This window comes from Salmo salar, chromosome ssa20, assembly GCF_905237065.1.
Source record: "Salmo salar chromosome ssa20, Ssal_v3.1, whole genome shotgun sequence".
Lineage (NCBI taxonomy): Eukaryota > Metazoa > Chordata > Actinopteri > Salmoniformes > Salmonidae > Salmo > Salmo salar.
The window spans coordinates 4,854,540-4,877,043 of record NC_059461.1 but is presented as its reverse complement, the minus strand read 5'-3'; the positions used below and the strand labels follow the sequence as shown (position 1 = coordinate 4,877,043).

Genomic DNA, 22,504 nt, shown 5'->3' with positions numbered 1-22,504 from the left:
CAAGAACCAACACAACGTCATCATCACATGTACAAATAAAAAAATGCAAAGAACATTATTTTGTAAGACCTCTAGTTAGGGCAATCACGGCACTTGAATAGACCTGTGTATGGATTTGGATCGGTATATATGGTAGGTAAGCTACAGTGCAATTTATTTACAGTCAGTCACCTACATTGGGGTATAATACAATATCAACACACACTATAACGATAATGAGACTATAACTTATCTTCTCACTCAGTCATATTGTACGACTTGCTTATGAATTTCAATGAGCTTCTTTAATTTACTCATTCAACATAATTTGATTGACAATGGATCAATTACACATAAAAGACATTGCATGATGCATATCCGTCAAATAACGTGTGAAATACTGAAGGGAGACATGCCATTACGGAACGACCCAGATAGAATGGGCTCCCAGCCTTGAGCCAGCCTCTGTCTGTATCTGAACAGGTCAGTTCAGCACTGCATATACCTGGGACAGCATAGAATGGACGGCATGCTGTACCAGTATAGAGTAGCAATGCTACTGTGAGACAGTGGATTGATTTAGTTTGTGACTTGTAATTAAATTGGTGCGAGAACCAAGCAGCATGGCTACCAAGAGATACACAAAAAAACATTTTTTTTAGGGGGATGATTGAGCGATTACTTTACACTCAAAATGAAAATCAGGGTGTTTCTTTGACACCCTATTCCCTATTTAGGGGTCAGAAGTAGTCTACAAAGGAAATAGGGTGATGTAGGGTGCTACAACATATGCTGAGGATCTCCAAGGCTTTGAGGATCTCCAAGGCTTTGAGGAACTCCAAGGCTTTGAGGATCTCCAAGGCTTTGAACATGTTAGCTCTTCCTCTACTCTGCTGGATGCTCAATTATGGAGTTACATTAGTGCCAATTATCAAACATACATGATTTTTGGGTCAAATGTGGCTCTGTACGCCATGGTTGTCCCGAAAGGGGGGCCCGGGGTGAGCCTGTGTCTCCCCAGGGAAGAGAGCTCGGTCCTGGGCTTCTTCCTAGACCATGGCGGCCTCCTGGGGCCTGGCCTCTTGGCTCTGGCTGGCCTCCTCCATCTCTCCCTGGGGACCTTCGTTACTGAAGAGGTAGTAGGGAGGGCTCTGCCGCGCCTCGATGATCAACACCCCCTCTGGCGACAAGGAGGCGAAGACCGTCACAGGGTCAACGTCGGTTGGAATCCTGGGAAGGAGAGGGAAAGACAGAACATATGTGAGAGACTCGTACATAGACTTTTAAGCTTGAGGGTCTTGAAAAGGTTGGTAACTACAAAAACAGAGAGAACAGGTGTGAGAGAAAGAGCAAAAAAATGGAAGTGTACACCCCTGTGCTTGGACGTCTTAAAAACATTAACCTCACCTCAGCAGTACTGCAAATACCGTTTGGTGCCAAGACACAGATTTGATTGACATCTTGTCGACAGCCTCCAGTTATATACAGAGGATTTAACACTATCTCATAACAGCCTCCAGTTATAAACAGAGGATTTAACACTATCAGTTATAAACAGAGGGTGTAAAACTGTCCGTGAGGAGAAACCTTGGCTGCAGATGAAATTGTTGTTGAAAACTATTTTTTTCTCTCCCTCTTTGGCCTTCGCTCATTCCGAATGCGTAATCTCACACCCCAGAGATAAATGTAAATGTATTTTCCAGGTTTTCATTAAAATGTTCTGGCTGCCATCATCTTTGTGGCGCCATGAGGGAGAAAATAATAAAGAAGAAGAAGAAATGAGACGGACTCGCTCCAGGCGCAGGACTGAGCAATAAAGATTCCAATTATACAAAAAATGGCTGTCTGATGCATAGTTTATTATCACCTGCAATTTCCATCTACATACTTTTCTAACCAGCTCATCCCAACAGCCAGGTGGATGGGTAGCAGACAATTTCAAGTTAGACAGAAGAGCTTTTTCATTCTCCATTTTCCCCCAAGGTTTTTGTACTGAAAATATGATACATACTGTATATGACTAGATTAGCATAAATGGCTTCCTCATAAATGTGTAGTGAGAGAGGGAAAGAAAGAAAGAAAGAAAGAAAGAAAGAAAGAAAGAAAGAAAGAAAGAAAGAAAGAAAGAAAGAAAGAAAGAAAGAAAGAAAGAAAGAAAGAAAGAAAGAAAGAAAGAAAGAAAGAAAGAGGGAAAATGAGAGAGAGAGAGAGAGAGAGAGAGAAAGAGAGCAAGAGAGATTCTGTGAGATATTGTTACCTTCCGTCAAAATGTTTAAGAGAATTCTAAAGGAAAGAGAGGGAGAGAGAATGAGAGAACGAGGAAGAGACAGAGAGTTTAGAGCGAGAGACAGAGAGTTTAGAGAGAGGGAGAAATACATTTATTTAGTTAGAGTGAGAGAAAGTGAGAAAGAGTGAGAAAGAGAGACAGAGAACTGAGTTCTGTGTTGACAGGAATTAAAGTGAGATACAGTATTACCTTCCGTCAAAATGTTTAGGAGAATTCTGAAGGATGGAGAGAGGAGGACTTGTGTGATTGGACCAATATGAGATAAACTGACAGAGATTGCTTTTGAAATGGTATCCTATTCCCTATGTAGTGCACTACTTTTAACCAGTGCCCATGCACCGGTCAGAATTAGTGCACTATATAGGGAATCGGTTGCATTTTCGGATGCAACCCTGCTATGATTGGACCAATATGAGATAAACAGACAGAGATTCAAAGCTGACCTTGGAGAAGATAGGAAATACAGTATCATTGGAAGATAGCCCAGACAGAAGTATACTGTATGGCTCTGGGTTTGAGCTACAACTAGCCTTGTATCCCACAAATGTCAGCGTGGTATTTATTAACCTATACTGAGCTTTGTCTTGTCTTTTCTCACTTATGACATTGTAGTAGCACGTCCATCCCATAATAGTTCTAAACACACATTCTCGTCATAGTCATATGTGTGACCTTGCTTACAGATGCTAATGTCGTAAGTCAGATAAATTGTGAGAGAGAGAGAGAGAGAGAAAGACAGAGAGTGAGAGATAGAGAGTAGCCAGAGAGAGAGAGACATAAAGACAGACCCACGGACAGAGAGCGAGAGCGAGAGCGAGAGAGAGAGAGAGAGAGAGAGAGAGAGAGAGAGAGAGAGAGAGAGAGAGAGAGAGAGAGAGAGAGAGAGAGAGAGAGAGAGAGAGAGAGAGAGAGAGAGAAAAGAAAAAACACCAGAAGGACTGAGAGAGAGGGAGGGGAGAGAAAGAGCGAGAACGAACGAGAGACAGCGACTCCAAACGGACTGGTATCTGGTCTTTGTCAAGGAGCATGGCCAAATAAAGCCCTCCGTCCATCCGTTACAGGAGTTTCCATATGAGCTGCCAAGTGTTCCTAGGTCCTTAAATAAACAACCCAGCCTCATGGGCCTAGACCTAGAGTCTACCCTCCATTTCATTAGCATAACCCCTCTACAGTCTACCATCTTCACACACAAATGACAATTGCCTGACCATAAGACAGGAGTTCAAGGAGGCCAAGGACCAATGGATAGAGGGGAAAGAGTGAGGGGAAAGAGTGAGGGGAAAGAGTGAGGGGAAAGAGTGAGGGGAAAGAGATCCCTCAGACACACTCATGTGTGGAAAGTTGGAAGCGACTGAAGAGTTCAGGATAAATCATCCCTTCAAGGCTTCAATTCACGGTCCCCTATTTTCTCAATGCAGCATGGCATAGTCAGTGTCTCTCTGACAAAGTCAAATCACTCATCCGGCTTATTACGAGCCACACCGGGCTGTAGAGCCTTATCTGTCGGATGAGTTTTTTTTTAACTCTGGCTACACTTCTTTTTATCTAGCCTATTGATTCTGTATGGCTGCCAAAAACTGTCCAATATAAAAAACATTCAGGGGTAGTGAAATAGGGCTTGGGGGAAGAGAGAGAGAGGAGAGAGAGAAAGAGAGCGAGAGAAAAATACAGAGAGTGTGTGTGTGTCTGTGTGTGTGTGTTTGTCTGTGTGAGTATGTGTCTGTGTGAGTGAGTGTGTGTGTCTGTGTGAGTCTGTGTGTGTGAGTCTGTGTGTGTCTGTGTGTGTGTGTGCCCGTGCAGCTGATGGACTGAGTCAATCTGAAGCAGTCCAGTATTATTATGTCTATCACAGGAATAGAGACAGGAGGCAAAGTGACAATGACAATCCACCCACAGCCCTGAATAACAAACACACTGAGACCTTCACAGCAAAACACACAGGAATGACATTCCAGAGAGAGACTTCCAGGGACATTGAGTTACAGTGTGTTTGCTTCTAGAATAACTAAAGTAGTTAACCTTGGTGATGCACTATATTTTCACTCCAGAACATTCAGAGAAAAATTATCTGTAGTTAACCATTGGAATCATTTTTATTGAATCCTATCCCTACAGACACCATCCTATAAGACCACAATCAATTGATAGATCAATAATGACAAAAGAAGCAGGGCAGTATCATGAATACAGTCACAGTTAAAGGCTGTTGACTGTGACTCGGCTCAACGTGCATCAGAGTTGAATAACCTGCCAGAAATATCCCAGCTCTACTCTTTTAGACTAAAAACAACACACGGTTTCTCATGCATGTATACATTAGATTAGGCAGTACAGAAATGTCTCCTCTCTCTCTCTCTCCACTGAGTGTAGCCTACTGTACTCTACAGCCAGAGAATTCCTGTATTGAGGACAGTTATTTTTATACACACTATTCTATCTCTCAGTCCGTCAATTGCTTCTGGTTTAGCTTAGCTGGAGCACAACGTATGTGTGTGTTTGTGTGTGTGTGTGCGTGCAGGTGTGAGTGTTTGTGTGATCTAAGGGATTCCAATTACAGGGCTTGGTGATATGATGACAGAGAGAGAGAGTAGTGCTGGAGCCTGTGCAGACCAGCTGCCTACTAATTAGCCAAGGGGAAATGAACAACATTGAAGTGACGCCTGTAAGACACTGGATGTGTCCCAAATGGCCCCTTATTCCCTATATAGTACACTACTTTCGACTGGGGCCTATAGGGTGTTGTGTACTATGTACTGTAGGGAAGACAGTGCCGTTTGGGAGGCAGCCAGTGCCCCTGTACTCATGATTAGCACCACTGTCTGATGTTCCATAGTCCCAATTAACAGGGGCATGGCTCTATGGAACGTTCTACACACTAGACGCCTTTCTTGGGTTACTGGGACAATCGGCTGATTTTTAGATATAAGATCATATGACAATAGATGATTGAAATGTCTGCTAGATTAGCTGTGGGATGACTGTAGGAAGTAGGGTAATCCTAAAGGAACAACTGTTTATCGGTTGTTGATGTTTAGGGCGTCTAGGAATGAGCGGCACCTTAAATATTGGCTGATATGAAAATAGCTGTTTGAAATATCTGCTAACCCGTGGCTAGACTGTAGGAGGTAGGGCAATCGTAAAGGAACAACTGTTTATCAGTTGTTGTTATTGTTTTGCACGCCTAGGAATGAGCCAACATTTTTTATATTGGATTGTATAACAATAGATGTGTGAAATGTCTGTTTGATAACCTGTGTGTACTGGGGAGACTGCTGATAACCTGTGGGTACTGGGGAGACTGCTGATAACCTGTGGGTACTGGGGAGACTGCTGATAACCTGTGGGTACTGGGGAGACTGCTGATAACCTGTGGGTACTGGGGAGACCGCTGATAACCTGTGGGTACTGGGGAGACCGCTGAGAACCTGTGGGTACTGGGGAGACCGTTGAGAACCTGTGTGTACTGGGGAGACTATTGATAACCTGTGGGTACTGGGGAGACTGATGATAACCTGTGGGTACTGGGGAGACTGATGATAACCTGTGGGTACTGGGGAGACTGATGATAACCTGTGGGTACTGGGGAGACTGCTGATAACCTGTGGGTACTGGGGAGACTGCTGATAACCTGTGGGTACTGGGGAGACTGAAGACAACCTGTGGGTACTGGGGAGACTGAAGACAACCTGTGTGTACTGGGGAGACTGAAGACAACCTGTGGGTACTGGGGAGACTGCTGACAACCTGTGGGTACTGGGGAGACTGCTGACAACCTGTGGGTACTGGGGAGACTGCTGACAACCTGTGGGTACTGGGGAGACTGCTGACAACCTGTGGGTACTGGGGAGACTGAAGACAACCTGTGGGCACTGGGGAGACTGAAGACAACCTGTGGGCACTGGGGAGACTGAAGACAACCTGTGGGTACTTAGGGACACTGCTGACAACCTGTGGGTACTGGGGAGACTGAAGACAACCTGTGGGTACTGGGGAGACTGAAGACAACCTGTGGGTACTGGGGAGACTGAAGAAAACCTGTGGGTACTGGGGAGACTGATGAAAACCTGTGGGTACTGGGGAGACTGATGAAAACCTGTGGGTACTGGGGAGACTGATGACAACCTGTGGGTACTGGGGAGACTGATGAAAACCTGTGGGTACTGGGGAGACTGCTGACAACCTGTGGGTACTGGGGAGACTGCTGACAACCTGTGGGTACTGGGGAGACTGATGATAACCTGTGGGTACTGGGGAGACTGATGAAAACCTGTGGGTACTGGGGAGACTGATGAGAACCTGTGGGTACTGGGGAGACTGATGAGAACCTGTGGGTACTGGGGAGACTGATGATAACCTGTGGGTACTGGGGAGACTGATGACAACCTGTGGGTACTGGGGAGACTGAAGACAACCTGTGGGTACTGGGGAGACTGAAGACAACCTGTGGGTACTGGGGAGACTGATGAAAACCTGTGGGTACTGGGGAGACTGATGAAAACCTGTGGGTACTGGGGAGACTGATGATAACCTGTGGGTACTGGGGAGACTGATGATAACCTGTGGGTACTGGGGAGACTGATGATAACCTGTGGGTACTGGGGAGACTGATGATAACCTGTGGGTACTGGGGAGACTGATGATAACCTGTGGGTACTGGGGAGACTGATGATAACCTGTGGGTACTGGGGAGACTGCAATAAGTAAAGTGCATCGGTTTATCGGTTGTTGTAGTTGTTGTTTTTGTTGTTATTGTTGTTGTTGTTGTTATTGTTCCAGGCAGCTATGGATACTCACTGTATCTTCTTTGTGAAGTTCTTTGTCACGATGCCTCCTTCCTCCTGCTTCTCTTCATGTTTCCCTGTGGGATAAACAACATGAAATACAATGAACAGAGTGCAACGAACCCCAACAAGTCATACTTTGTCAAATTGTGTAATCTCTCTCGCTTGGTCATAGCTTCTGATAAGTGGGAGGTGCAATCAACAACATGTCATGTGGCAAAAATCTCAGTGTCGTTATCTAAAGCGCAGGATTGTGGAGTCCAGAAGTTAACATGGACTCTAGACATAGTCCTTGGTATAAGGGTAGGTCATATAATTCAATTAAATTCAACTCAAAGGGGCAGCAGCTAGTGGTTAGAGCGTTGGGCCAGTAACCGAAAGGTTGCTGGATCGAATCCACGAGCAGACAAGGTAAAACTCTGTTGTTCTGCCCTTGAACAAGGCAGTTAACCCACTGTTCCCTGGTAGGCAGTCATTGTAAATAAGAGTTTGTTCTTAACTGACATGCCTAATTAAGTGAATAAAAAAAGGACTTTATTATAATCACAGGAATGACGCAGAACACCCCTCCCCATTTCCCATCTTAACCCTACTTCTTCTCAGATGATGAAATCACCAACCCTGACAAGAGGGAGGAATAGAGAAAGTGAGAAATGGAAAGAAAGATCTGGAAAGCCCCAGAATGAAGGACACCTCATCTTAATAAAGTCCTGTTTATGACTCCTGTCTGTGCAGCTGCTCTGAAAGCTAAATGTCAGTGTAGCAGCCGCTGCCCAACACCCCTACCCTCTGCTCCGTCCCACCCAGCTATGTGCAACCTTATACCCCCGCTGTGTGACGTCTACACCTGAGGAAAGTGCTGGACTGGCCTAGAGCTCTGGAGAGAACTGAAAGATAACCACAGCTCTGGTCTGGAGAGAACAGAAATATAACCACAGCTCTGGTCTGGAGAGAACTGAAACATAACCACAGCTCTGGTCTGGAGAGAACAGAAACATAACCACAGCTCTAGTCTGGAGAGAACAGAAATATAACCACAGCTCTGGTCTGGAGAGAACAGAAACATAACCACAGCTCTGGTCTGGAGAGAACAGAAACATAACCACAGCTCTGGTCTGGAGAGAACAGAAACATAACCACAGCTCTGGTCTGGAGAGAATAGAAATATAACCACAGCTCTGGTCTGGAGAGAACAGAAACATAACCACAGCTCTGGTCTGGAGAGAATAGAAACATAACCACAGCTCTGGTCTGGAGAGAACAGAAACATAACCACAGCTCTGGTCTGGAGAGAACTGAAATATAACCACAGCTCTGGTCTGGAGAGAACAGAAACATAACCACAGCTCTGGTCTGGAGAGAACTGAAATATAACCACAGCTCTGGTCTGGAGAGAACAGAAACTGTCCTGGAGAGAACACAACCAACCACAGCCTCTCTCTCAGTCTCCTTGAACCTCTCATCCTCTCTCAGTCTCCTTGAGCCTGTCATCCTCTCTCAGTCCCGTGTGGTACGGATGTCACATTCCTAACTGCCTTGGTAACACACTCAGACTGCACTTGTCAGATCACATTAGTTTCTTAATTGCAAGTATGATATACATCCATTCAAAGTGTCTTTTTTTTGCTGCAGCCCCAAGGACACACTGCTTTGTGATAACTCAGAAACTACTACGAGGCAAAAACTCTGTTCAGCCAAAGTTAGGTTGACTTTTGACGGTTACTATCTGCACATGACATGAGAGAAAGCACGGACTGGCCACGTCAACCCCGACTTTAACATGCTTATGACATGCTCACACAGACCCACATTTAGAACAGGTCAGGTCACAGAGGCAGGCAGTCAGGAAGAGCCCCCAGAGGCTGACTGAATGGCCCAAATGGCATACCAACACTGTGTTTATAAAAAGCTTTGTATGAGGCCTAGTCTCTTCTCTCCGGTAACTTACACTCCACCTGGCATTCTTCAGTTGTCCGTTAAATATTTAGTCTATAGTCTAAAGAAGCCATGGACAGCTTTAAATATATTTTATACTTATTTCAACCTACATTCAGGACCTGGTAAAAACATAACAAACTCAAAGATTGTATGGATGCCTTGGATTGGAGGTTTATATAGCCCCTGTACTTATTTAGTTCTACAATCAGCACAGTTCAGTTTACTTCAGTAAATCAGTTCAGTGCCTAGTAACACAACAAACTCAAAGATTAAACTGTATGAATTGATGAAATACTCAAGGGGGGTGTAGGCACTAATCAGCTATCGCCAGGCAGAATAATACTTCCAGAAACAAGCTGTTCAGTTTATTTGGTTCCTAGGATCAGAGCATGGTAGCACAACAAGAGCATATGATTAAATAATTACTGAAGGGTCTAGTCAGCTATCACCGGGCAGAATAACAGTTCCAAAACATTCTCTAACACTAACAGCAGTGTGTTGCTTGTCTCCTTCTGGACAGAGACTGTTGTCACGGGCCTTCCTCACTTAAATCTATATCTGTCTCATGGGTGAGTGATTCTGGAGACATCTGAACAGGTGCCTGGGCTTGATGAACAGGGCTGGCAATCTGCAAGTCATGGACCCTACTGCCCCATATACTGTAGGTTGTAGGGTATTCAAACATCGTTATCATATGAGCTGGTTATGAGAATATATGATGTACATATTTTAAATATGAATATAACTATTTTGTAAATAATCATGTCTATTGTGTACTTTAATTGTATGCATGAGAAGATGCATATCATTTCATTTTCAAATGTGACACAATAGCCTATATAAGTACAGTTGTTAATGTTTCTTATTGATCCCCAAAGCAATTGCACTCTGACAATCAACACTTTTTCTTAGAGGTGTTCAAGTAAATTACTGTATAGTTGAAGCAGGACAATGGCTCTATTCATTCCGTATTGCGGAAGTTCAGCGTTACAGTGTGATTGAAACGTAAAGGCAATGTTCCCGCGTTATCGGAGACTACGTTCACTGTAAACCCTGCATACAGTATGACGCCTCAATCGGAAATGACCTTTACATTAATATCGCGCAATCTGTAACGCCTCAGAGATACAGATTGAATAGAGCCTAAACTAATATGTCCTCACCTGATACTTCTACAAACCCATCTTTGGTTTTGATGTTAAGTTCCTCTGGTTTGAAGCTGTGGACGTTCACACAAACTTTCCACGGCTCTCCCGGCGTCTGGGTCGGAGAGCTGCGGGGGGACTCGCTGTATCTCGTGCTGTACACAGGCGGCTGCCCAGTCGATGCACGCGTTGGTGGAAACCCTGTGCGCAGAGTGCCCGTGAATGGTGCGGAAAGCCGCGTGCTGAGCCGGCTAGGCCGAGCCCAACCGGGCCAGTCCATTGACAAGTCTTCAGGGAAAGGGGACATCCCAAAGTCATCGTCCATAAACCGAGAGGCCAGTGACGGACTCTCTCTGAAAGGGTCTCGGGGGGCCCTCTGCCTACTTCCCAGCGTTCCCAGAGTGTAGAAGTCTTCTGCCATGATCAACTGGCTGCTGCTCCAAATAAGAAAAGTAAGAAAAAAGTTTACTCTGTCCAAGTTTACTCTCCCCAAGCTGACAATTGCCAAAGTAATATAAATATATAGTAGACAATGAGAAAAAAAGTTGTAAACCAGATGATTTCCTAAAAGCAAAAGTTAATCTATGTTTTTCTAGTGTTGCGCTCAAGACAGTTACGCATTGAATCACCCCAAAATAACGGACGTCGACTTGTGACGACCCCTTCCCTTAGTATCATCGAAGTTGAATACGGTCTTTGAGTTGAACTGACCTTATATCGACTGGAAGACCGTTTTATATGGCTACCGTTTTCCCTGACGGTGAGTGTGCACAACAATGTCCAGAAAGTGTACGGTGCCTCTGGGCGCAACAAGCAACAGCTGACAGAAGAAGCCCCTCCCTGTCGGTCCAAGTTTAGCCATTAGCGCTGGATGGTGTCACTAGTCCAACAGTCTTGTCCGTTGAAACCATCCATACCCCAGTGACTCATTATCTTTTTAATAGAAAATAACGCATGGCTTCAGGCGCAGCCTGGGAGATAGGTGGAGACTCAGAGGCTGGGGGAGAGCAAGGGGCAGACACACTGATGTCACCATACGGATAAAACAATATAACTAATGAGGCAGGTTTGTCAGTATGTATGACATATATTTACGGTGTGTCTGTACAGTTGGCCGTAGTCAAACAATCCTTTAGGGTTAGTGATTTTTCCAATAGAATCCTTTAGGATCTTCTAGTTAAATAAAGGTTACATTAAAAAAAGGATTGTCACCTCTATCAGAATCCTATTGTAATCCTATCGTTTTGTTCGTGTCGAATATATATATATATATATATATATATATATATATATATATATATATATAACTTTTATTAGCCAGTTAAGAACAAATTCTTAATTACAATGAAGGCCTACCAAAAGGCAAAATACCTCCTGCGGGGACAGGGGCTGGGATTAAAAATAAAACAAATTAAATTAAATAACATGTAAATATAGGACAAAACACACATCACGTCAAGAGAGACAAGACAACACTACATAAAGAGAGACCTAAGACAACAACACAGCAAGGCAGCAACACATGACATAACAGCATGGTAGCAACACAACATGACAACAACATGGTAGAAAAACAACATGATAGCAGCACAAAACATGGTACATACATTATTGGGCAAAGACAACAACACAAAGGGCAAGAAGGTAAAGACAACAATACATCACGTAAAGCAGCCACAACTGTCAATAAGAGTGTCCATGATTGAGTCTTTGAATGAAGAGATTGAGATAAAACTGTCCAGTTTGAGTGTTTTTTGCAGCTTGTTCCAGTCGCTAGCTGCAGCGAACTGAAAAGAGGAGCGACCCAGGAATGTGTGTGCTCTGGGGACCTTTAACAGAATGTGACTGGCAGAACGGGTGTTGTATGTGGAGGATGAGGGCTGCAGTAGGTATCTCAGATAGGGTGGAGTGAGGCCTAAGAGGGTTTTATAAATAAGCATCAACCAGTGGGTCTTGCGACGGGTATACTAGTTTACAGAGGAGTATAGAGTGCAGTGATGTGCATTATAAGGTAATCACAATGACACAAAATCTATTGCTTAAAACATGTGCAGGGAATCTCTACTTTTATAACAATATTATTCTAACAGTTTTATCCTTCACTGTGCGTGAATGCAATAACTGTGATTACAGTATTTCCTGACGAAGATGTCAATGTTTTAATCATGTTTACATTTCACTGTCATGACTCCCGCCGAAGTCGGCCCCTCTCCTTGTTCGGGCGGCGTTCGGCGGTCGACGTCACCGGCTTACTAGTTGCCACCGATCGAGGTTTCACTGTTCGTTTGGTTTTGTCTTTATTGTGTACACCTGTTTTTGATTTTCCCTAATTATGTTCATTATTTAAACCTCTGCACTTCCTGTTTGTCTTGTCGGTGATTGTTTCCTGTTTTGTGTGTTCGGAGGTGTTTCTCCGCAATGTGTATTTTCCTAGGAGAAGATGTATGGATTTTTTTTCAAGTAAACACGTTTGTTTACATTGATCCCTGTGTCCTGCGCCTGACTCCTCTACTTCTCCTAAAGATAATCATTACATTCACATTTTAGTCATTTATCAGACGCTCTTATCCAGACCAATTTACAGTAGTAGTTGCATACATTTTCATACTTTTTTCGTACTGGTCCGACTTTGTACAGCATTTTATGCACTCGTTTTTATGCTAGCTAAGAAACTACTTACTGTTAGGCAGGTTTTGCATGTCAGCTGACTACAGTAGCTAATTAAGTTGTAGCCATTCCTATGTGGTTTTTGAATCACTGTATTGTTATAGCTGATGAATGGTTTTTCTTGTTTGTTATTGGTACAAAACCAATGATATTGATCTGTTTTAAGCAATATATTTTGTGTCATTGTGATTACTATAAATGTTTATACTAACATCACTAATCTGAGGTATAAAGTCCGCAAATACCCTCAATTCGATGTGGTAAAACCATTAGGTTGTGTAATGTAGTAACACATACTGTCCACGTACAGGAAAGTAACGCAATAAAAAATAAATCTCCATTTCAGTTTAGGCTGATATAGTGTACACATTTCTCACAAACTACCTGCCCTCCAGGACACCTACAGCACCCGATGTCACAGGAAGGCCAAAAAGATCATCAAGGACAACAACCACCCGAGCCACTGCCTGTTCACCCCGCTATCATCCAGAAGGCGAGGTCAGTACAAGTGCATCAAAGCTGGGACAGAGAGACTGAAAAACAGCTTCTATCTCAAGGCCATCAGACTGTAAAACAGCCATCACTAGCACAGAGAGGCTGCTGCCTACATACAGACTTGAAATCATTGGCCACTTTAATAAATGGATCACTAGTCACTTTAATAATGCCACTTTAATCATGTTTACTTAGCAATACTCATCTCATATGTATATAATGTATTCTATACTATCTACTGTATCTTAGTCTATGCTGCTCTGACATTGCTCGTCCATATATTTATATATTCTTAATTCGATTCCTTTACTTAGATTTGTGTGTATTGGGTATATGTTGTGAAATTGTTAGCTATAACTCGGAACTAGAAGCACAAGCATTTCGCTACACCTGCAATAACATCTGCTAGACACGTGTACATGACCAATAAATTTGGATTTGATTTACATAGTAAAAAAATGCTCTTATGCACAATTTAAGCGGGCGCTCTAGAAAGAGCTCCCATAGTGACTGGAGCAGCCCCTTCATTAGCCCTGTCTACTTATTTATTACAACTTGTCAAGCCATAGTGTTGATATTATTCTATTCATTGTTATTTCAGACCACATTGTGGACACCACAATTGGATAAATACATTTGAACTGTGTTCGAATACTCATACTAACCGCACTAACCATACTATTTGTGACGTACATTGAGTATGTATTATGCTTATTGGTCATAGTATCGATATAGTTAGTATGCCAATGTCGTACTACATTTGCCAAAATACGAAGTATACAAGCAGTGGACACTATTTCCGTGCTTTCAGGGCCCATAATGCAATTCATTCCGAAAATGGGCGTGGTTTCACAACATTTTCAGATTTGAAGAAAATGGTGGAAAATATGCAGCCGAAGTCCGACGAGCGCAGATACAAATTCATTGCTTTAATTATGACAAATGTTAAGAAAATGTTGAGCAATGTAAGAAGGTAATGACTTTTCAAATAAGTTACGTTACACGTCGTGTTTGGCTGACAATTTGTTAGCTACGCTGTCCTTACGAACCACCTAGCATATCATTACAGCAGTTTGTACCTGTATGTTAGCTAGCTACGCTGTCCTTACGAACCACATAGCATATCATATCATTACAGCAGTATGTACCTGTATGTTAGCTAGCTACGCTGTCCTTATGAACCACATAGCATATCATTACAGCAGTATGTACCTGTATGTTAGCTAGCTACGCTGTCCTTACGAACCACATAGCATATCATTACAGCAGTATGTACCTGTATGTTAGCTAGCTACACTGTCCTTACGAACCACATAGCATATCATTACAGCAGTATGTACCTGTATGTTAGCTAGCTACCTAAGTAACGTCGTTAGGTGGCTACTAATACATCGAACTTGCCAGTATATTAACTATATGCTACCTAACAAACTACCCAACGTTTATTGACTTGATTATTCACATCATTCTTAGCTTAGCGGTATAGTCGTTGTGCATTCTCAATGGACATTGTTAATTTGGGTGCGTTCGTAAATTCGCTCTGGCCATGTACTCCGATTTCAAAGCAATCTTGTCTGAGTGTGCCAGAGCACAGAATAACTGATGAATTTACAAACGCTCAACACCTGTTGAATATGGTCGGTGTCAGTAAACGTCGGCAAAAAATCTTTACAGTCACCAACGTTCCGGATAACATGAAAACAGCCTAACCAGCTCTGCTAGGGAGAGTAAAATGGTCAGAGTGGTCTCATTTGTGTCTGGAAGTAGCTAGCAAGCTAGTCAATGTTAGCCAGTTAGCTTGGGTGCTTGACTGCCGTTGTGAGGTCAGAACGCTGGGATCAACCCTACTCCTCGGCCAGAGCGTCCAGTGCGCGTTCTGAATGCTCCAAGAGTGGAACGCTCTGAATTTACGAACTGACAATCTGACAACGCTCTGAATTTACGAACGCCCAGAGTGCGCTCTGGCACTCCAGATTGAATTTACGAAACACACCCAAAGTCGTAAAATGTCTACCTAGTAATGTTGTGTTATGCTAACAAGCTAGCAAGAGGTTGCATAGCAACAGAATCAACTTGCGGTAGACAGGCGTAGCGCTAGTACGCTCAACTGAAAGGATACCGTTCGTTTACAGTATAATAAAATGAACTTATACTATATACTCATTAACTATGTAGTATACAGTACGAAAGTATGGGTATTTGAACACTGCTATTGTTTGGACAATCTCACAGCTAAATATGGAACAGAAACCTGAAGATTTATGTCAAACTGCAATCAAGATTAAAGACCAGTAAACTGGGAAACAGCCTCACTCCCGTGTCTCCGGAGCACAATCTCCATATCTTTGCCTATTTACACCAGTGATAATTTCCTGAGATTCTCAATCTCTTTAACACACCATCACAGTTTGGGAGTGATTCAAGGCTGCAAGTTCCTTTACACTATGATCAATAGAAAAATCCTATCAGATTTAGGAACCAGTCCGATTGGACTCCTATGGGGTTCTATCCTATAGGATAGGTTCCAAAATCTGATAGGATTTTTTTTCTATAGGATTTTTTGACTAGAGGGCCCAACAGTATCACATTTAAGGTAAGACCCAGGTGCAGACAGTGTCGAAATAACAAAAGTGTATTATTCGAACAGGGGCAGGAAAAAGGACAGGTCAAGGGCAGGCAGAGGTCAGTAATCCAGATAGGTGGGGCAAAGTTACAGGACGGCAGGCAGGCTCAGGTCAGGCAGAGGTCAGTAATCCAGATAGGTGGGGCAAAGGTACAGGACGGCAGGCAGGCTCAGGGCAGGCAGGAATGGTCAAAATCAGGAAACAAGAAAACAGGAACTATTGCAAAGACAGGAGCAAGTGAAAAAAAACACTTGTAGGCTTGACAAACTAAATGAACTGACAACAGAAAACACAGGTGTACATACACGGGATAATGGGGAAGATGGGCGACACCTGGAGGGGGGTGGAGACAATCACAAAGACAGGTGAAACAGATCAGGGTGTGCACACAGTACTGCAACAGCAAGCAACGACTATCGTCCTACAATATACTGTAGATAAGCCCTGACTTTTTGTAGGTTTTGAAACAAATAAAATAGCAAGTAAACCCTAAAGGATGTGATTGAAAAAAAGTTTTATTCAGGATTTTAGACTCCCAATCAATGATGTATGTATATAACAATTAATGATGTATGTATATAACAATCAATGATGTATACAAACCCTCGATTGCTGATGCTGTGTTTTGGCCAATGAGAGGCTTTGATGCCACCGGTCAGCCATATTGGCACTCCCCAGTAGGAGCAGTCCTCCTTAGGAATGACTGGAATTCTACAGTATTTCAAGGAAACAATTTAAAAAATGCTTTTGTTGTAATGGGGACAGCAACATTAGTACTTTCAAAAAATTATACTTTAAGGAATTGAACTTTAAAAGGGCAATCAGCAGTTGCCACAGATTTTTTTAGACTTATTTTTTATTAATTTTTTTATTTCACCTTTATTTAACCAGGTAGGCCAGTTGAGAACAAGTTCTCATTTACAACTGTGACCTGGCCAAGATAAAGCAAAGCAGTGCGACACAAACAACAGAGTTACACATGGGATAAACAAACTTACAGTCAATAACACAATAGAAAAATCTATATACAGTGTGTCCAAATGTAGTAAGATTAGGGAGGTAAGGCAATGAATAGGCCATAGTGGCGAAAAAAATACCATTCAGCAATTAAACACTGGGGTGATAGATGTGCAAATGAAGATGAATATGCAAGTAGAGATACTGGGGTGCAAAGGAGCAAAAAAATAAATAACAATATGGGGATGAGGTAGTTGGGTGGACTGTGTACAGGTGCAGTGATCGGTAAGCTGCTCTGACAGCTGATGCTTAAAGTTAGTGAGGGAGATATGACTCCAGCTTCAGTGATTTTTGCAATTCGTTCCAGTCATTGGCAGCAGAGAACTGGAAGGAAAGGCAGCCAAAGTAAGTGTTGGCTTTGGGGGGGACCAGTGAAATATATCTGCTGGAGCACGTGCTACGGGTGGGTGCTGCTATGGTGACCAGTGAGCTGAGATAAGGAGGGGCTTTACCTAGCATAGACTTATAGATAACCTGGAGCCAGTGGGTTTGGTGACGAATATGAAGCGAGGGCCAGCCAATGAGAGCATACAGGTCGCAGTGGTGGGTAGTATATGGGGCTTTGGTGACAAAACGGATGGCACTGTGATAGACTGCATCCAATTTGCTGAGTAGAGTGTTGGAGGCTATTTTGTAAATGACATCGCCGAAGTCAAGGTTCGGTAGGATAGTCAGTTTTACTAGGGTGTGTTTGGCAGCATGAGTGAAGGAGGCTTTGTTGCGAAATAGGAAGCCGATTCTAGATTTAATTTTGGATTGGAGATGCTTAATGTGAGTCTGGAAGGAGAGTTTACAGTCTAACCAGACACCTAGGTATTTGTAGTTGTCCACATATTCTAAGTCAGAACCGTCCAGAGTAGTGATGCTAGTCGGGCGGGGGGGGTGCGGGCAGCGATCGGTTGAAGAGCATGCATTTAGTTTTACTAGCATTTAAGAGCAGTTGGAGGCCACGGAAGGAGAGTTGTATGGCATTGAATGATATGTACCCATTGATTCTTGAATGATATGTACCCGTTGATTGTTGAAGAATATAACTTATAAATGAATGATATGTACCCATTGATTCTTGAAGAGTATAACTTATAAATGCCTCATGAGCTCAGTTCAAGTGTCTAACCACATCAGAACCCAACATATAAGCTTGTTTTACGCCAATGTTTGTAAACAAAGTAAATGTAAACAAATCATGTATAGCCTCAAAACATGCTTAAAACTATACTTTTGATATCATTGATGGTCAGTCCTTGCATCCACATCTCTGTCTGTGAATTTGAGAGTGGTACATTTCTCCAGCTCCTTCCTTGAGCTCTTTTCCGAAACAATGGCGGGGAAACGCTTTGTTATTGTTTCTACTGCTGATTACCGCTTAAAGGAAAATGTTTTATTTATTTTTGTTTAGCGCACATAATAGAATTGAAAAGTATGTCTGTAAAGTGTCTATAATAGAATAAACATGTCAAAAACAAATGTAGACATGCATTTCTATAGATTCCAGAGTATTTCGTACAATGGTGGGGGAGTGCCAAGATGGAGGCATGGTGGCTTCTAAACAGCACCTCCCGTCAGTCATCTATTGTACATATAAATAATTGCTCACAATATATGGGGAGGGATAAGGGTTTATTTTAAGGGTTCAAGGGGAGGACAATCTGATTTCAGCTGAAGCATTACAAGTCAAGCTCACACTGACACCATGCTGTGTGCCAGTGGGAAACCGCATCCTAGCTCTCCATCTCCACATTATTGCTCGTTCACAGAGAAAATGAGAGACTGCTTCATTTAACACACTGGAGCATCAGTCTTATCATGCACCTTGTTATTTAACCTTCTGTTTTCAACATGATCAGGGATGGAGTTCAAGCACAAAGACCTCTAAAACCCACTGATATAGTTTCCAATATTTCTCAATTTCCCCCAGTTTCCCAAATGTTTTCCTGGCACACTGTCACACCCTGATCTGTTTCATCTGTCCTCGTTATTGTCTCCACCCCCTCCAGGTGTCACTTGTTTTCCCCAGTGTATTTATCCCTGTGTTTCCTGTCTCTCTGTGCCAGTTCGTCTTGTATGTTCCAAGTCAACCAGCGGTTTCCCCGGTCGCCTACTTTTTGCTATTCTCCTTTTTCTAATCTTCCCGGGTTTTGACCCTTGCCTGTTTCTGGACTCTGTACCCACCTGCCTGACCATTCTGCCTGCCTTGACCACGAGCCTGTCTGCCACTCTGTACCTCCTGGTTTTGACCTTTTTGCCTGTCCACGACCATTCTCTTGCCTACTCCCTTTGGATTAGTAAACATTGTCAGACTCCAACCATCTGCCTCCTGTGTCTGCATCTGGGTCTCGCCTTGTGCCTTGATACTCAATTATTTTTCTTTCAGTAGTAGTTCAATGGCCATTATAGAAACACATTATATAGCCTAGTAATGGTGATGGAAAATCAGAGAGCTTACAGCTGAGTTGACAACAGTGAGGCAATGTATCTACACACAGTACATGTGAGAAATGTTACCATACCAGTACATGTGTAGATGCATTGATCATTTGATTGACTATTCCACAAATTCTAAATGAATTATACTTCATCTCTCATAATTAATGTATACAGTGCCGATGCATATTTACATCACAGTAATTACATATTCATATACATTTTACCTCATGGAATGGTATATTAGGGCCACAAGGGAGAGTGGTTCACCTCAAAAGCATAATTACTATGTAAAATACTTGTCATCTTCCTCCCAATATCTCTATACTTTTGGACAAGTCGTTGAACATTCAGATAAAGGACCTCAGATGATTATACAGTACAATGCATAGAGAACAGACCCTCTTGCCTGGAGCACATACTGAACGAAGATATACAAGGTGACAGATTAGAGAAATAAAACCATTTCAATGATATACAGTACGGGCAGGAACAGCAGTTCTAAATGCTAATGTTATTCAAACAGTGCACTACGAGCCCACATAATATATCATTTAACAAATACAGTAGACTATTCATTGAGGCTAAAAGTCATGGTTGGGGTTGTCTTCTCTGACACACAAGCTTTGTTTCCTCTTTCCTTTTTTCTGTAGTCTCGGTTGTGGCTTTTTATAGGACATCCTCTGAAGAAAATAGCATTCCCCTCAAAAGAGAAGAGGGGAATAGTTGAAAGTAACATTTCACAAAAAGTTAAGTAGTGTTGTCTGAATCTATATGCCATTACATTGTTTATTGTAGCCTGGTCCCAGATTTGTTTGGTCTCTTGCCAACTCCATTACTTTCAATGGGTGACATTGAGTTGGCGTGAAAGCACAAACAGACTGGCATTCAGACTGTTGCTAGAGTTTAAACTGGAACTTTCTTCATTCAGACCATAACATTACATCATAGACATAGTAGAACCCCAGTGACATAATGGTGTTGCATAGAAACAAACAGATAGCATTACTGAGAGGTGACACAAATGCAGAAATATGATTGTAAACACATTACAAGTATGTGTGACACAAACAATTTTTTTTAAACTTGACCTTCGGACAGACAACAAAACAAGACCGATGAGATTCTGAAATGCCAAACTCATTCAATTCAAGAAAATTATGTTACAGTGCTATTTCAGACCGTTATACAAAATAGTAGATTCATCCAATGTTGAGTTTCCGCTCTGTCAAAAGGAAAAGTAAAACATTTCAACACTCTCTTATTCAAGTTTTAGTCAAAGGAATAGAACACATAGAACTCATAAAGATCAACCATAAATAAATGCATTAATAGATAACCATCAAGATGAATGAAAAAAATCTGACAACCTAAATATTAATCAGTGTTTAAATTGTCATTTAACCCCTACCCCAGGTGTTGCAATTTAGATATCCAAATTGTTCAGTGTCACTAGGGGTTGTTAGGGAAAATAATGCTTTCCTGGACATTTTCAGGATTTCTGGATCATGACAAACCCCTTTCTCAGTCCTGGCCTTCTGCAGACTGATTTGTTAATTCACCATCATTTTACAAGGAATGACATTTCAAATGGTTTCCACTTGATCAGAGGATAAATAAAACTGGCATTTGAGCTGACAAGCAGTTTGTTTGCCACCGGGACCACCTCCTCCTCCCTCCTCCTCCTCCTCCTCCTCCTCCTCCTCCATTTCTCAGAGGAGGCATGTTTGTGTTCTACCTTCTGAAGAGCTGGGATCAGAGAAGCAACACACCTTATCCTACGTTCCTGGAAAACACGCCATTTGAAAATACACACATTCACAAACCTACTGAAATTGTCCCAAAATACATCCCAGATCATAAATTAAACTTAAGAGTTATAAAATGAAGAGTTTATCAGAGGGTAAAAATGAATGGTGCTCCTTCATCCTTCATTTCACTCATGGACGTCAGAGGAAGAGTGTCACAAGAAAAAACTGTCTCTGGACATTGCAAATACACTGGGGATGGACAAAAATGAACCAAAGACAAAATTCAATCAATCAATTCAATTCAATCAATCTATTTCCAGTTGTTTCTGTCTGGGCAATGTGAATAGCACTGCTACAATTCAAATGGTAATTCATCTGCCAAGGAATTCAGTGTATCGTAAAACAATTGCTTGAAGGTTCTGGCTCAGAGATCTAACATGAAATGATGCAAAGAGATGAAAACATGTCCCCATAGTTTTGCTGTTCTCCTGTTGACTTGTGGAATCATAGTGCAGTCTCCTCCTCAGTCTGTTGCTAACTCAGTCTGTTGCTAAGTCAGTCTCCTCTTCTTCATTGTGTTTTATAATTCAGCGCCGGTTCTTGTTCTTGCTGTAACCAACCAACGAGTCATAGCTCCGACTCCGGCTCCGACTCCCAAAGATGGAGTTCCAAGACGAGCTGCGGCTGTAGCTCCTGTAGGAGGAGTAACTCCTACTTCTGGATCGGCAGAGGCCAGGACTGGGGCTGGGGCTGCGGCTCCTTGTGAAGAGGCTGCTCCAAGAGGATACGCTGGTAGAGCGACTGCTGGATGAAGGACTGGGACGAAAGTAGGGGATGGGTCTCTTCCTGGCACTGTGGGGAATCAGAGAGATGGTTAGCATGAGAGGGATTGGACTAAACACATAAAAAAATAAGAAAATAAAGTTTAAATTCAATCAACTGCAAAGATTTTGGAAAACATGCATTGCGGTTTCATTCTGAATGTTTATGCTGAATCGGAAGTGCTAACCACATTCCTCTCATGGACATTGGATATTGTCATGAAATCATAGCTTGTTCTTAACACCACATTGATTGAATACCGGCGTAAGTAATCATGCCTGGATTGTTATGTTACACTTTCTTCAGGTCGTGTTCAGGTCAGGAGAAAGTTATTTTAGATATAGCTGTCACACCTTGAAACAACATACTGTGAATATTTCAATGCATAATCATGAGCATAACTGTTTCATTTACAGTGCATTCGGAAAGTATTCAGACCCCTTGACTTTTTCCAAATGTTGTTACGTTACAGCTTTATTCTAAAATGGATTAAATAAAACATCTTCCTCATCAATCTACAAACAATACCCCATAATGGCATCACAATACCCCATAATGACATCACAACACCCCA

The 22,504-nt window shown here is 42.4% G+C and overlaps 2 protein-coding genes across 2 annotated transcripts in view; both read right to left on the bottom strand.

Moving 5' to 3' along the window:
- Positions 1 to 133: 133 nt before the first annotated feature.
- LOC106579825 (heat shock protein beta-8) lies at positions 134 to 10,940 on the bottom strand. The gene is made up of 4 exons (XM_014160033.2): positions 10,842 to 10,940; positions 10,149 to 10,564; positions 7,061 to 7,124; positions 134 to 1,209 (listed from the first exon to the last, which is right to left on the bottom strand). The coding sequence occupies exons 2-4, from the start codon at positions 10,549 to 10,551 to the stop codon at positions 1,029 to 1,031; spliced, it is 648 nt and encodes a 215-aa protein (XP_014015508.1). The 5' UTR covers positions 10,552 to 10,564; positions 10,842 to 10,940; the 3' UTR covers positions 134 to 1,028.
- Positions 10,941 to 18,534: 7,594 nt separating this feature from the next.
- Positions 18,535 to 22,504, bottom strand: part of LOC106579824 (serine/arginine repetitive matrix protein 4) — a 226,344-nt gene continuing 222,374 nt past the window's right edge. Inside the window, exon 12 of the mRNA XM_014160030.2 lies at positions 18,535 to 21,960. Coding sequence (XP_014015505.1) covers positions 21,696 to 21,960 — 265 coding nt within the window. The 3' untranslated portion in view covers positions 18,535 to 21,695. The remainder of the gene's footprint in view (positions 21,961 to 22,504) is intronic.